This window comes from Boleophthalmus pectinirostris, unplaced genomic scaffold (assembly GCF_026225935.1).
Source record: "Boleophthalmus pectinirostris isolate CB_2022bp ecotype Guang Dong unplaced genomic scaffold, ASM2622593v1 HiC_scaffold_19, whole genome shotgun sequence".
NCBI lineage: Eukaryota > Metazoa > Chordata > Actinopteri > Gobiiformes > Gobiidae > Boleophthalmus > Boleophthalmus pectinirostris.
The window spans coordinates 23,881,124-23,897,796 of record NW_026571140.1 but is presented as its reverse complement, the minus strand read 5'-3'; the positions used below and the strand labels follow the sequence as shown (position 1 = coordinate 23,897,796).

At 37.6% G+C, this 16,673-nt stretch overlaps 2 protein-coding genes across 4 annotated transcripts in view; both read right to left on the bottom strand.

Annotated features, from left to right (window-relative positions):
* Positions 1-13,603, bottom strand: part of dennd2b (DENN domain containing 2B) — a 38,083-nt gene extending 24,480 nt beyond the window's left edge. Inside the window, exons 1-3 of one of the 3 annotated variants that reach the window (XM_020938796.2) lie at positions 13,483-13,603; positions 13,243-13,368; positions 2,631-2,729 (exon numbers count right to left, since the gene is read on the bottom strand). In XM_020938796.2, the coding sequence (XP_020794455.1) occupies positions 2,631-2,704 (74 nt within the window). In that variant the 5' untranslated portion in view covers positions 2,705-2,729; positions 13,243-13,368; positions 13,483-13,603. Of the gene's footprint in view, positions 1-2,433; positions 2,607-2,630; positions 2,730-9,975; positions 10,113-13,242; positions 13,369-13,482 lie in introns of those variants that run through there. The other 2 variants (XM_020938795.2, XM_020938797.2) reach the window with 2 other exon arrangements.
* Positions 13,604-13,657: 54 nt separating this feature from the next.
* Positions 13,658-16,379, bottom strand: tmem9b (TMEM9 domain family, member B). Its single transcript, XM_020938770.2, is given in 6 exon segments — positions 13,658-14,876; positions 14,878-14,897; positions 15,145-15,279; positions 15,541-15,649; positions 15,727-15,818; positions 16,161-16,379. Coding segments are annotated over 6 exon segments (561 nt in total). The 5' UTR covers positions 16,233-16,379; the 3' UTR covers positions 13,658-14,743.
* Positions 16,380-16,673: the final 294 nt, after the last annotated feature.

Here is a 16,673-nt window from a genome sequence, read left to right as displayed (position 1 = left end):
TATAATTATACAAGAAAAGAGCAAATATAAAACATTATAAACCAGAACGCTTTCTTTTATAGTCACAGTGGTCTAGTCTCTCTCTGTTATGGTGTCACTGTGAAGACTCCCAAGGCATCTGAAATTATTATTATCATGACACCTTTAGCTAAGTCTATGCTTTTTTTCATTCTATTGATCGTTCATCATTTTCAATTCAATTTAATTGAATTTCTTTCTCCAAAGTCTGCTCCAAACCACATGCTTTGACTGACAGTTACAAATGACAGAATCTCCAGCTCATTTCTAATACATAATATATTACACACACATAAAACTGCTAACACATTTAGATCACCCTTTTATTGTTTTGAAAATCCTATATCCACCAAAAATAACATATGAACATGTTTTTTAAATTTCACTTTTACTTTTGAGTCACTCCTCCTTTATTATTAGCGTGCATCCTGCTAATAAAAGTACTGCACATCGCATCAGGTTTATCAAGTTGTTGTGTTCAGTTTTGTATCATGCTTTTATATATTTATGGAAAACCGTTGTGTGGGAGCATGGGTGAGGTAGGCTTGTGGGTTGAGCATTGCACAGAAACTTATGGTTGTAAGAATAGAACCAGGGAGAGAGCGCAAAATTGCTGAAAGAAACATGCATGGATGACATCGAGAAAAAAAAAAAAAAAACTTCAGGCGTGTTTTTGATGAGGGAACAACTAAAACATGTTAGAAAGCTCAAAAAATCAATTGTGCATAATACCCCTCTGGAATTAATTGTACAGTCCTATTTTGTGCTATGGTTTAATCTAATCAAATGATTCAATATAAAAAGTATGACCACTTGAGCTAGTACAATTTCTCAGGCAAAGTCAATGTTAATACTCTGTGGCCAAAAGCCCAAACTGTTGTCAGTCCTCGGTCCAAGACAGAGACCAGAGCTCTTTGGAGACTCACCATCACTGGAGTTTAAGTAGCAACCTCACAAAACACTCAATAACATCATAATTCAGCCACTAAGAGAGAGGATTTGGTAATTGGGTAATTAATTTCTATGCTCTTTGGCTTGACCCTCAGTGGATTTATATTTCCTTTCATTTCTGAATATGAAAATTTGGATAATTATCCTGTCTGTCTCCCAGATGGACGTGATGATTGTAAGTACAGCCAACAATATAATTATACAGTATCATTACAGTTAATATTCTGGAAATTATTAATACAATATTTCTTGTGAAAGGGTTCAGTCTCAATTAATAATCATGGGCAGAAGCTAAAAATGTGCATCTTTTTTTCTGTACTGTACCTTTAAGAGCTTTTACAGGTTTTGGTGTGTAAGTGACCATTAAAATAATCCTACTTTAGAACACTTGAGCTGCTTGGCCACACAGAGGTTAAGGCGGTGTTGTATCCAATGGCCTTTGGCTCTCACTCAGTGTTTCAATCCCTTCAAACCACAGTCACTTCCTGTAACTGACCAGTTCAACCAAAGCAGACAGGCCATAACAGCTTTTTAAATGGAACAGTCCATCATATGTCAGCTTTTTAACATTTATCTTGGTCTGACACTTATATAGCTCAGTATGTTGTTAGCATTCATCGGCTGTTCTGTATACTACTGTGTTCACTGTGGTAAGGATATTAAATCTTCCACATACTGGCAGCAGATGAGTCAGTGAGTCCTGAATATATGAAGTATTAAATTATGCCCCCAAAGTAGATTCGCATCATGGAGCAAGTACAAAGAAGTGCTTTATGTTGCTGCTAGTGCTTGTGTGTGGTCCTGCATGGAGACATTAGTTTGACCAAAATAATTTGAGGTAGCCCCTAAATTAAAATGAGATACACACAATTTTTAACAAATTTTCCTTTTTGGTTAAACTCTTTGTTTAACATTTGTCTTGAATTTAAACCTGATGGAACTGCTCAATGAAAGATACAGCTGGGCGAAATGACAAAAAATGAATCTTTTTTTTTTTCTTCACAGTGATCTGTCTCAATTTTCCACATGATTTATGTTGTCTTTTTAAACTTTTTAGAGTTAAATGTTTTATATTGCTATGTGAAGCACTTTGGAAACTGTCTTGTTTATAAAATGTGGTATACAAATAAAGATGGATTGGTTTGGATTTAAAAATTAATTTTCAATGTTAATTTCCTGAACATACAGACTTTTATTAATTGCTAACACAAACATATTTTACCTTTGCTGTTTTACTGGCTGAGGATTGGCTGCAAAGCTGGTCATTGACAATTAGAGATGACAAAATCTTAACTTTGATTCAAACTTGAGCCTTACTGAGGGATAGTGGTGAGACTGAATCTTTTCTTTTACATTGTTCCTGCTACAAAGTGTATAGTAGTGAAATTCTATATTGTTAGTCTGCGTGTCTCCAGGACACTATAAGCTTTCAACATGCATACACAGGTCTGCCTCACTACTCACATCTGCAGGTGGGACAGAGCTCTTGTCCACGATGATACAGGATCAAACTTGCAAAAGCGGTAAAAGTCCTGTTTTGACTCTTACTAGTTCATTTTTCACATTAGCCAAAAGCAAGTAACTCAGATGTGTTAACAGAGCGTAACAGAGTAATAAGGAGAGTAGACCAATCAGTTCAGGATGTCCTCTGTGTCACTGACCTGTCAGCGTTGTCCCGTGGAGCTCTACCCCCTCCTGTTCGGGACACAGCCTTGGAACTCTTGTTGGCAGTCATGTTTGAGCACACACTGCCCACTCACCTGGTGAACACACAACAAAGAAAATCAATCACTTATCTTATTGTTATATTAGAAAGCATGGTTTCTTCCACATCGAATATGCATTATTTTTTCCATTTTTGTAGCAGCAGTGCAAAATGTCCATAGAGATGCTTGTAGATGGCTTCACCAAACAAAAAGGTAACAGAATATCAGTGGAACAACCCACTAAGCTGCTGAGTCACTACTGGTAGTCACTTAAAATCTCAAATGGTTTACGGCATTTTCCCCCTTGTCTGCTCTAGTCAATATTATCGACAAATTTTTGCTACTTATTTTAAATTAATTATTACCATTTATATTTTTTCTCTTTGTTATTATAATATATTGCGATATCTGATATACTGAGTCCAAAAAATTTCCCTTGTTGATCAGTAAATTTAAGTCTAAGTTCACCATTGTCAAAGCAACATACTAAGTAACACTATACACAAAAGAAGTACATTAATTAGGATACCCATAAGAGCAAAATGGTTAAAAATCAACCCCTGCTTTTACCCATCCATCCATCCATCCATTTTCTTCCACTTATCCGGGGCCGGGTCGCGGGGGCAGCAGTCTAAACAGGGACTCCCAGACTTCCTACACCCCAGACACGTCCTCCAGCTCCTCCGGAGGAACCCCGAGGCGTTCCCAGGCCAGCCAAGAGACATAGTCCCTCTAGCGTGTCCTGGGTCTACCCCGGGGCCTCCTCCCGGTGGGACATGCCCGGAACACCTCCCAAGGGAGGCGCCCAGGAGGCATCCGGAACAGATGCCCGAGCCACCTCAGCTGGCTCCTCTCGACGTGGAGGAGCAGCAGCTCTACTCCGAGCTCCTCCCGTGTGACTGAGCTCCTCACCCTATCTCTAAGGGAGCGCCCAGCCACCCTGCGAAGGAAACTCATTTTGAGCGCTTGTATCCGTAATCTCGTCCTTTCGGTCATTACCCAGAGCTCATGACCATAGGTGAGAGTAGGAACGAAGACTGACCGGTAAATCGAGAGCTTCGCCTTTCTACTCAGCTCCCTCTTCACCACAACGGTCCGATACAGCGACCGCATCACTGCAGACACTGCACCGATCCGCCTGTCAAACTCACGTTCCGTCCTTCCCTCACTCGTGAACAAGACCCCGAGATACTTGAAAGACTCCCCACCCACCCGGAGAGGGCAAGCCACCTTTTTTACCAATAAATAAAAATCGCTAACATAAAACAAATCCTCTGTTATATCGACAAAACATATGCTGGACATATTTTACAAACAGACAGGGAAGTATTAGTCTCAGTGTGAACTACTCATATTACATGACAGGGTTCAACAGCTTGGCTCAACTGCTGCATTTAAAGTGTTTAGAAAGTTTCCACAAGACTTTCACACTTGTAACACTAAATTATAAACGCCATATGCAAGAGACAGAATAGTGGAGCTGTTTAATTGGCTTCATTTTGTACAAAGCAATAGTGTCTTCACAAATCATACGATAATGGCATTTGTTATGTTTTATTTTTATGGTCTGTGGGTTGCTGTATAATTCACTGAGGTTACTTAGAGCAACAGAAAGCATTTTGGGTTTAGTTTTAGTTTATTTTAACCATGTGCAAATACATTAATCTCATAAAAGAAGAGATGCTTTACACCAGATTTAGCTAAAGCTAGTTTCCATCTGCAGTCCCTGGGCAGGTTAACAGGGTAGCACTTTCATTTTTTGTACATGTTGCAAAGACTCTAAAGCTTATATTCTATACAATATCAGACAAATCCTGCCGTTTCCTACTTTTCTCCTGTTAAATCACCTGTGCAAATATTGGATAGGCTTGGCTTTAGTGGAAAAACTAACACAGCTTACAAAGTCAGACAAAAAGATCCAGGGTTAGCTAATGCTGTAACTCCTCTCCAACATGAGTCAACAGCAAGAGGACAAACAGGCTAGTGAGACCTAAATATTATCAGACAAGACTCTGAGTCATAGAACGGGCGAGACCAAAATCGAAGATCTTAGTTAAGACTATACAATATTGTCACAACATTTTGCCAAAAACAAAGCCATAAAATTTATTAGAGGGATATGTCAGCTTTTTGAGCTTTTAGGCATATTATAACCATCATCAAAACATACCTGGAGTTGTGTTTTGTTTTATATACATGTCATTAATCCTTCATATTTTATAGGTATTTTAAACTGGCAGAATAATGCATCACAAAAGATCTCAAAACTCATAGGTAGGTCTAATGTTTTAAGAGGATTAAGACTAGTGAGACCTAAATATTATCAGACAAGACTCTGAATCATAAAAGCTGGCAAGACTAAAATCTAAGATCTTAGTTAAGACTATACAGTATTGTCGCAATATTTTGCCAAAAACAAAACCATAAAATTTATTAGAAGGCCAAGTCAGCTTTTTGAGCTTTTAGGCATATTATAATCCTTATCAAAACATACCTGGAGTTGTGTTTTGTTTACATCTCAGTAATCTTGCATATTTTAAAGGTATATTAAACAGTCTGAATAATACATCATAAGACCTTAAAACTTCATAGGTAGGTCTAAAGTTGTGGACACACATAAGCTGGTGCCCAACAACCCCGGAAAGGAGGCAAAGCTCAAAGTGATTGTTATGCTGCATAAAGAGGTCAAATGTAACTCTCAGGAGATCAGAGGTGGAGGATGGGAGGGTGCTTGCAGACCAACTTGTTTACAGGAAGTTGTTGTATGAAAAAGCCAGCGAATCAGAACTGCAGCTGAGTGCTATATACAGACAAATGAGGAAAGTGAGGGCATTCCTGCTGTCAGCTATTTCCTGTAACTGTGGACACTGCAAAGAGAGTCCAACATGGATCATATTTTATCATCACACTTGAAGATGGAGCTCTCCAGTTCAGCTTGTGACTATAGACTCCGGCTGTCAATCTGATGGAGCATAGACATAAAATATAGTTATGAATAACACTTAACAGGGACAGGAATAAATAAAAGATATTTCAGTGTATAGGTAAACTGGTTAAAAAACAAGTAATATTAAGGGTAACCTGGCTGCAGGGGGTTATTAGCAATCTCATTGTGATACTCCCAAATTCAGTCCAATGATGGAGATGTTTGTATCAGAAAATACACCCAGTAAATACATTTCTGAATACAATAAAATACTGCAGGTAATAAATGATGGGTGAAAATTAAAATCGGTATGGTTAAATAAATATTTTTTATTTGATTATTTCTTTTAGTAAATGGCTTTTTTCTCAATCAAAATGCCCCAAAATACCCTCCGTAAAGTCAGGTGAAAAGTCATGTTTGTGTTGAACTTTCATTATTTTCATTTGTGGTGTGAAAGGTCCAATCAAACAGAAATGGGTCAGAGAGGCCCAGGATGGACATGGTCACATAAACATGAAGGCGTTAGCCCACTGACTTCCTCTGCTCCCTGATACCATCTCATCTGATCTGACTGAGTCCCAGGCCCATGTGAGAAAGGGCTCCTATAGGACACCTTTAGAGCAGTCAGCCTGTGGACATGTTTCTGTGGAGACGCATGGCCCAAAGGCAAGCTAAAGGTCAGAGGAGAAACGTCAACATTGTTTAGTTAATGGAAGGCACTCTTTCAATCTCTGCAGCAGGACACAAACAAAAACAAGACTGCTCTGAAATGAACTACACAGTCAATTAGACAGAAGACCATTTCAAATTAAAATATTCAACAATGTTACTACTTTTTCTACTAATAGTATAGTATTTTTTGTGTGTGGAGGACACACAGACAAATCTCTGTGTCCTTGTGGAGATGTGATTGTTTTGCCTTGCTATCACAGGCCAGGTTCCACAATATGGCATTAAATGTATCAACACCAGGTCAAGTTACAGGTGAAATCTATGGAGATGCTCACAGTAAGAATGTTTTTAGACATTTTAGAGCTAAGAAACCTGCAACTGAATAAATACTACATGAGATATAAGTTCAACAGGATCACCATAGAGAGGAGGCAGGTGGCAGATCGCCCACTGAAAAAGTGGCATGCTGTACTTCTAAGTGCTGACTGCTGTTTTCAGCTTTCATTTCACAATTCACATACAACACATGAAAGAGTATTCACATTTGAGAGAAGATATAATGAACTGCAAATAACCAGCTTAATAACAAGCTGGTGAGCTTTTTAGCAGCCTCTTGAAAATAACCAATTTAATGTAGGTCTAGGCAAAAAATAAAGAAGTAAAAGCGAATACCATTAAACTAATCCCAAACTAATTTTTCTGGCAGGTTGAAAGGATCCATTATATTTTCCCAGCTGTTTTCTGTAAATGAAAATATTCAAGAAAGCATAGCATTAGAATAAACTGCTAAAATACATTGTCACTGTTATCTTTGTTGGCTTTGTTGAAATGTCAAAGATGGTACCAAGGTTTGTCATATTTCAGGTTAGGAAATTCCCAATTTTGTCAAGAGTTATTAAAAAATGGCTAGCATCTCACATAACTTTCAGCTGCAGAAGATTCAGGGTCAAACAGTTGCTCTATTAAATATGCGCCAAGAACAGAGCGCCCTTTGTCCGTCCTGTCCTTGAGAGGGAGATGTGGTTAAAAAGTAAGTCTTTTATCTCCACTTTGGGTGTGTATGTGTGTGTGCGAAAGAGAGACGCTCAATTAGGTTAAAATTTGTTCACAGATGAATCCACACGTCCTTGGCCCTGTCACATTTGACAGATCATCTGATACACACAAGGCTCGCCATATAGGCTGGTATGCACTAATATTTGCCCTATCCGTCAGGCAGCGGTCAAAAAGAAAAGTTCAAGAATGTTTTTAAATGGGGAAAGGAGGAGATCGGTAAAACACCTGTATGTGTTGGCAATAGCTGCTTTCTGCTCTCTGATTTGAAAACATAATTAACTAAAAGGCAAATTACCCTTCAGTCAATCTGGAATATAAAGAAATCCAATATTATTACACCACTCAACTTTGGTTCATCAGAAACTTGCCTTCAGAACTTCAACAAATGTAGTTTTCAATCAAAAACAAATGGCCCAAAGATACAAGATTGCGCTACATTTTTCCTCATTCCAGGCATTGTAACACACTGGCAAATATGAAGGCACAGTCCCACACAGAAATGCAGATCATTTCATCCACAATGGACAAAGAGATTCTGAGTCACATTAGGGACACTGCAATCATTGGTTAATCTGAAGCTTTACTCATATAAGCCAATCAAAGTCATTATGTCGCAATGTACCAAACATTATTTTTACCACTGAAATTCAGATATTTGTTAGAAGTGCATAGTTTAGCTTTTGAGTCAATCTCCAGAAAGTAAGGCATAGGTTCCCTTGGTGCATACAGCTTCATTTGAGAAGGAACATCCACTGAATTGGGATCTGAACCTTTTTTAACATACCTCTTCTTTTGCTCCTTCTCAATGCTGAAGCAACAAAGCACCCCCCCCCCCCCCCTAAAAAAAAAAACAAAAAACGTTTTGTTCCCTTACTCGTGGCTTAACAAATTTACCACAGCATACACTACACATGTCAAGTGAGATCACTCAGTGCTAATACTGTAATACAAACAGATGAAATACTTTTCAGCATCACACACTGTAACCAATAGCTATTCTTTCTACTGAGCTGTGTTTAGATTATTTTAATTTGAGTTTAATTATATTTCAAACATACAAAGATGAAAGTCCAAAAACTGCAAGTAATGAGTCAGGATATGTATGTCTTGTATGTGGTTTAGCTGTCTGCTCTCCAGACCACTACATCTATGTATGTGACAGAAACCACCAAGGTTGATGCTACTGGCAGCAGCACAGTGCTACACCTATGTAATTACACTGGCCCCACCACAGAGCTGGTCCTCCTCACACTATGGGCAGGTGGTCAACGTTTTAAACTTTTGCTATTTCAGCTTTTCTGGCAATTAGAAATACTGTTTGAGTGTTTTGTGGAAAGTGGAAATCCTTTGGTGTAACCTAGATGTGGACTTGGACAGCTGCAGAGTCAGGCATGTGGAAAACAGGCTTTGGTCAAACTGGTCTGCAGTGAATTGTGTCACTAAGATGACCTCCAGTTCAAGTCTTGTTCACAGATGCTTTATGGTCACCATCAAATGAAATCTCCTGTCATCAATCAAATCTTTAAAAATGACAACACTCTCTGATCAAATAATGTTCCATAGAAATTCCTGTATGATTTCTTAAGTGTTTTAGTCCTGGTTTAGTCCATGGTTAGTCCCAATTGTGAACACACTTAAAATTTTGATCATTTTTACATTTGGAACAGGCTAGCAATAAGACAACAGTGCATGTTTTTAAATAAATCCAAATTAAAAGCTATATTGATCTGATACATATTCCTTGTCATCTTAAAGTATTTTGTCTCCTGATTGATGTGTAGCTAAAGTAAACATGCAAGTCTCCCAGTTGAACAGTTTTAAAGTTACTTAAGACCTTCCAATGGCACACTGACCAGGCTCACTGCTGTGGTATGGACTTGGGACAAAAGATAGCTTCCTCAATAGGTTTTTGTTGACAGTCCAGTCCAAAGACAAGCAAAAGACATTGTTTCTTGTGAACAATAGAACTCCTAAAAAAATATGTCAAACCGCTATATGCTTGGGCACGTTTCAGTTTCCAAGTATCTATATAGCCGACCTAAAACTGACAAAAATGTAATATATGACATGGCTTCTGGCACTTAACTTTTGTGGAGTTTAAGTAATTAGTCTATAGCATAAATTACACGGTTAAATTGGCACCCATTGAGAGCAACATGAAAAGTGAATTGCTGCTACTGCTGTAAGTCTAATAAACTTGTATCAACATAATGAAAGACAGATGAGACAGCACACTTCTGATCCCACGTTTCAAGATCCCAAGACAACAAAATCTCACTACTGCCAAAGGACACCGAGTCCAATGATTCCTCCAGGTTTTGTTTGTTATTGTGCAGTCTGGATTTTTGGATGCGAATTGATTTTGGACTTAATTCGTCCCACAATGGGCCAAAGAACATGAGCCTGCTTCCTTCCGCCGCATTTTTTAAGGATCAGCTGAAAAAGTAGTTCGGCATTTCTCCAGATGTTTCTAGTTTCACATGTCACTGACCAAATATGGTAGTAACATTAGAAATAAAGATTTAAACGATGCTCAGTGTCGCTGTAAATGGATGCATGACCGTTCTAACCCTTTTAGCCCACTTCATCCATGCGCCGTGTGAAACTTTAGTTATTTTCATTAAAAGTAGGCTAGGAGGATTTTACCTTTCTCTTCACATCCATGTTTGTCTTCATTTTGAGAGTATATTCCTTTTAAACACAAAAATATCCGTGCGTCAAAACGTAAAACTACGTGATGTTCGTTACGCGTCCTTGTCCATAAACTCCCGTCTCATGTCTTTCCAAGCAAAACCGTCAAAAGAAAAAAAAAGAAAAAAAAAGTCTGCCTCTCGCTCTCACAGACCGCTGGAGAGAGTTGGAGGCTGGACTTGTCTCCACGGGAACGCGATTGTTTGCCCCCCACTTTTCTTCTTCGGATTTGGCCCCATGCCCTGTGCACAGCCGAGGCATTCATTCACCCGCTCTCCTTGTTTATTGTGTCACGGTGGAGCGAGGAGTTTCGATGAATATTCAGAAGTGTAATTTTGGGCTATAGCGGCTGCTGACGGCATGGATGTGTCCTGCCAGCAGTGCAACACATTATTATGCATAATTACCCAAAGGCCCACTGGTCACTGGGAGGACATTGCACGAGTACAAAGATGCCATTCACTCGAATCATTGTTCATTCGATTATTAATATTCTTATCCTATTTTGGTTTAAGGTAGGCTACAGTAGGTGATAAAATGCAGGTGAGGCTTAGATTACCTCTGCGTTAATGTGACTCAAAGATAAAACAAAATATCAGACCATTTAATTTAGGTTTGAGAAGTATTTAAAGCTACTAAACATTTATCTAAGACATCACCCTGTTTGAAAATGTGTCCCAGTGTCTTGTCCCAATGCATGTTTGTTCTACCGCCAAAACAATTTTCTAGGAGTGATTCTAAACTGCAACAACCACAACTATGTAAATATTCATAAAAATTAAACACCAACTGTCACCTTGACTAATGCTGCATAGAAGCAACTTGAAATGGATGAAGAAAATTGGTCTAGTTTTAAAGCTATAGTTCAATTCATACATATTTTTCTTATCCAAAATCTCAATTTCAAATATTAATAATAAACATCGGTATAAATAATGAAGACCAATAAAAAAATACAAAAAAACTGGCACACAACATACACACTTCACATATTTAACAGTCAGCATAAAAAAATACTATTATTAGTATTATGTTGTTAATATTTTCTTAATATTTGTGCAACACATATAGGCCTACATCTTATTTTATAAAACAGTGCATAAAACAACACTGCAGGGGACTACTCCTGGACACAGGTCCAGTCTCAGGAGGTGTCTTGTCCCACAGACTTGGGAACAGAGGAAGTCACAAAAGTCCAGCATCCGTCACCACAGTCCATTACATGGAGTCAGCAGGAAGCCTCCAGTCCTGCCACTAAGCAGCTATTCTCAGAAGGAGACACAAAAATGTTCAAGGTCCCATAAAGACAGTCCTTCCTGAAAACACAATGAACCCCACCGCACAGTCTGAGAAGAGTGGTCTAAGACAAAAACAGTGGATTCTTCTGGTGGGATGTGCAACCAAACTGTAACCCAAATTTTAACTTGAGGAATTCATTGTTCCACTGAGCACAGTTAGATATGGAGAAGCCACATCCTTTGGACAACAGTGTTCAAAGGGTAACTACTTCTTTTCTGCACATGTAATGCACTGCAATAGACACATTCATTTAAAAATCTACTGTAACACAACAAGATAAACCTAGACCAGCACCTGGGGATGATAGACCTCTACTATGGTGCTTATTTTAATATGCAATTTTGATTTAATGAATATTGTCGAGCAGACTGACAGACTATATGCAAAACATTTAAAAGAATCTAAAACAAAATATTCAGTGTGGGTTGTGCCCATTAAATAGACTATAGGTTTGTGTACCCTTAGTTCATTGAACTTTTAACTTCAAAACATCAAAAATGGAAAGGACTTGTAATCTAAGGTAAGAACCATAGTGGTGCCATAATAGGCTTACTATAAGATTTATAAAATCTTTAGATTAGAAGCAATTACACACCACATTGAGGGAAAAATCTTTAAATGGTAGAACATGTACACACAAATAATGACCAATGAAGCTTGAAAGATTTTCACAGGACAAAGTAGAAAGCACACAATGATATTTGACTGTCATTTTTCATTCTTAAAGCACCTGCTCGTACATCTGTTCAAGAATTCAGTTAAAATCACTAACCCCTGTGTATGTTTACACAAGGCTTTGTTCCAAATCTTAAAATCTTTTAAAGCAGCCAGATCACTTTATATGAGTACTTTAACAGGCCCAAACATTACTGGGATTACCCACAAGTCTGTGAGGCTTCTGCCACCTACACTAGAAAATGTGTTCAAGCCTCATCAAGATAAGGAGGTAAAAGGAAATATATTAGATAATAAAGATATGTGAGGTAAAGACACTGAAGGAATATAGAGATAATGTGGAGAAGATGGGGGGAGGATTCTGGAAACAGACCCTAGGCAGCTCCTAAACTCAAGATTATCTGAGTTTGACATGTCTCGTCAACACTGCTGATAATACTTTAAGATGCAACACAATCAAAAGACACAATGTGTTGGACACACCCTAAAATGTTACTGAAATACAAAACATGAGTTAGTATAGATGGATCTATGTAAAAAAATATATATATATCCCAGCTTGCCTTTGTCTTTTCCATGATGGCCTCTGTCTATGATGAAATATGAGAGCAAGCCACCTGTATTAAGTCCCCTGCCTTAAGTCTCCAAACCGGTTTTATTTCCTTTTTAAACGTAAACCCTGTTACCATTCTCCACTTTCGAGCCCATGTAGTCGCAGATTGTTTTCATGCAGTTTCAACTGGTAGCCTATTTAATAGAGTTTTGTTTACTGTACGTCTATTATAATTTAGGCTTAAACTCAGCATACACACATACAAGAGTCAGAGGATAACACAAATTAAAAACAAAAAAAGAAATAAAAAATAAAGTTCACTTAATATCAATAGGAATGTGGGTTAGATTTTTTTTTTTTTTTTTTTTTTTCAATATTACCCAAATGCTGGGGCGCCCCCTGTCAGTAAGAGACCACAAATACACATCAACGCCTAAGAGCGAGATGGACAGCATTTCTGGCATGAGACAATGAAAATTTGCTTTCCTCAAAAAAAAAGTAACTGTCTTTAAGACGTAATAATGTTAATTTATATAGGCCTAACAAAGGTATCAGGAAATCTAGCACAACTGCTGGACTACAGTGTTTCTGTGGATGCCAGATAGTAACACAGATGGAAGTCCTTGAAGCATCCCTAAAAAAACACAAAATGCGAATAAACTTCAAATATGTTGGATCTTAAATAACCTACGTACCTTATTTTGTCTATTGTGCAAATCGATCGTCAGTTATCCATGCTAGAGAAAAGTTCCGTCTCTTCGTGTCCGAACAGCCCAAATTCCGTTCACTTCTGCGAGAAAAACTCCCCGTCAAACTTGATGCTGCTCAGGGAAAAAAAATAAAAAATGTGGTCTGCACAGGAAATGATGACGCAGCTTCATTTCACTTTTTATAAAAATGTATCAAAATACATCTTGGTAAAGAATAACATTTACCACTATTTTCTCAAGATTGACTGTAAAACTTCGGTTACTGGCCATTTTCCGAAGGCTCCCATATGTTTTTGTTTAAGGAAAATTATCTGGAGTTCCTTTGATGCTAAAATAACAAGTGAGGGAGAGAGACAGTATATGACATTACAGAGTAAAGAAATGAGTAAGGAATTCAAACAACAATTTACATGTTTAATATTGAAATCAAAAGCTATACAACAATAGATAACAACACAGTCATGATTCTGATTCCAACAGCTGTAGTTATAGTTCTTCAATGAATTTACAATGTCATGCCACTGTTGTCATTTAGACAATTAACAGAGTCTTTGAAAGCTAATTAAACACAAAATAATATATCTCAACACTGTCAGCACAATCCTTCCAGTTCAGTACAGTGTTCATCAAGAAAATGACTAAGAAATGCAAAGTCTTCTCAAATAATGTTATTCTAGGATCAAGGAGACAGCAAACCATTTAGTATAAATCACACCAAATCGTTGCAGGGTTACTACTGTTTTACAAATTGTAAAGTATAAGTTATCAGTAAACACAGGCTTCCATTTTTAAACACTTTTCTAGACTTTTAGAGTTATATTACTTAACCACAGTAACCATAAAAACATGGCAGTTCACCAAAATGTACCAAGACAGGACATACAATGCAGACTTACAGGGAAATACTTAATAAGAAAATGCTAGAGGAAAAGAGATGAGGTGGTGAACCATTCATATGAGTTATTAAAACATCCTCTTGTTATAGTTCCATCATTCCTCTACTTTAAATTCCCAACAAACTGCCCACTGCAGCAGTTGGTGGATTGGTCCATTTATCCAGTCATGTTGTTTGGCACTAATCAACATGTGGACATTTCACACTCAGGTCATTTATTTGACAGCATTTGTGTTATGATTTCAACAAAGCCTGACCTCAAACTGCAAATAGTGATCATGTAACATTAGATTGAGACTTTTAAATTGAGATTTAGACTGAAGTTTCAAGTTAGATTGGCACACTTGTACATTGGAAAGAAGAAATTATCCTCTGCTTTTGCAAATGAAATCAAAACCTGCTCAATTTTAATGTGCAACAGTAAAACAGGGAAAATGCTTAAGAATTCTGTAAACCCGTTACATATTACATTTGCTCAGCACCACTGTTGACCCCTGCACTTATATTTTCCTTCACCTCTGGAGTCACAAACGGTACAGATATGAATGGAGGGCTCTGTCACAGTGTTTTTCATAGTTTTAACTCATAACTTTAACTCAGGACAACGTGGCGGTCAAACACAGATTTCCTCTGCTCCTGAACCTGCCTCCTCCAGCGCTGCTGAGCATGCTCCACTTTGTTCAACATGTTTGGCCTTGAGTGTGAGCGGGACAAAACATTGTGCATTGGCAAAAGGCTGCTGGTCCTGGAAATAAACACACAGTATTTTCATGAATGCATACTTGACTAGTAAAAAAGCTCAACATCCCATTGAAATAATGGACAGTGTATACAAGTTTATTGTAATTACCCTGAAAACACAGAGTTCTTTTAACTCTCACTCATTAATATGATTAAAATTCTGACATTAACTGTGTAATGTAACCATTGAAAAAAAAAAAAAATTATTATATTATTATTATAGTAAATAAGTTGTAGAATTTGACACCTACCCCAACATCATCTTCACTCTGAATAAGCTGAGAATGTCCAAAAAGCCTTCTCTTCAACATGGGCTCCAAAAGAGTCAGGTATACCATGTAGAGAAGCAGAAAGCCCAATATAGACAGGTACATAATAATAGTAAACTAAAGGAAAACAAGAAAACACAATATGATTTAGTTTGTCAAAATTATTGTTTGGAAGATTGACAGAATATAAAAGTAGCGTAACTGTGTATTGCAATGTAACAACAACAGTAAATTACATCATTTAATTTATAATTATAGGATTTGTTATTTTGATAACATTTTGACCTTGTGTCCTGCAGATTGTTGTGGATCTGTATTTTTCCATAGCCATAATAATGTGGATTAAACTTTTCCTTAGTCTTAATAATGTGGATTAACCTTTATAGTTCCAGAGCTCCTTTCTTCATATTTACACTCACACCGAAGACAATAGGCCTCCACATCTTTGCCATCAACAGGCATGGGTTCAACTACATGGAGGCAATTACTGAAGAAAAAAAGACAAAATCAGTCAATAAAAACAAGCCATATTCACCATCTGCGCTTGATACTTTTTGTACATACCAGTCTTTAAGAGAAACATTTTGTTTGTAGATTTGTCCCTCTATGTCTTTGTATGGTGGACAGATGCATTTACAGCGAATATCTTCTGAGTTCTTCAAAGATAATAGTTAAATTAGTTATAGGCCAATAGCTATTTAACAATTAACATTAGGTGGCTGGTAGTCGACAGTAAATCTTAAATGTGGAATTAACAGCAGATAGAGCAGGGCACCACACTTTAAAAGCTTATTTATTTACAAAATAAACAAAATTACCAATGTTAGTAATATCGTTTATACAGATAAAGTAATCCTTCGACAAGTACTGGCCCCGTCATAAAGCCTTAAATAATTTTGGGGATAAATTGATGGTCTACATATTATGGTTAGAGTTTGATCTAAAATGTCCAATTGTTTCGTATCGCGCACCACACAGTTAGCTTCCATTAGCCTTACCTTCGCTGTCACTGGAGCAAGAAGGGCAAAACAAACCAGAACGCAAGCCACAGGGAAGATTAAGGGCTTCATTTTACACGGTCGTATTCGCCAGTGATGTTTAGTCAGTAACAAACGTAACAAATGTAGCAAACTGATCGTAACAACACCTTAATTACAGTCGGCGATGGCCATTAAACTAGCCTAATCACAACACATCGCAGCTTCCTAGCAGCTGACTGCCAGCTTCCGGTGAGATGCAGCTTCATTTCCGGTGTGGTGGACTTGAGTTAAGCATGGTTCTGTAATGGTCCAGTGGATCTAATAAAATCATATCTTAAATGCGGACTATATACCTTTTTAGCTTGTCTCCAAGGAGATTTTGCTTTGCCTGGAGGTTCCACAATATGTCATTAAACGTATCTATGCCTATCGAGCAAGTACAATTACATGTGTTTTTATTGGTCTAAACTACCTTGGAAAACATGCATCTTTACTGTGAGAAGGATCTCCTTTCCGTAGATTGACCAGTAA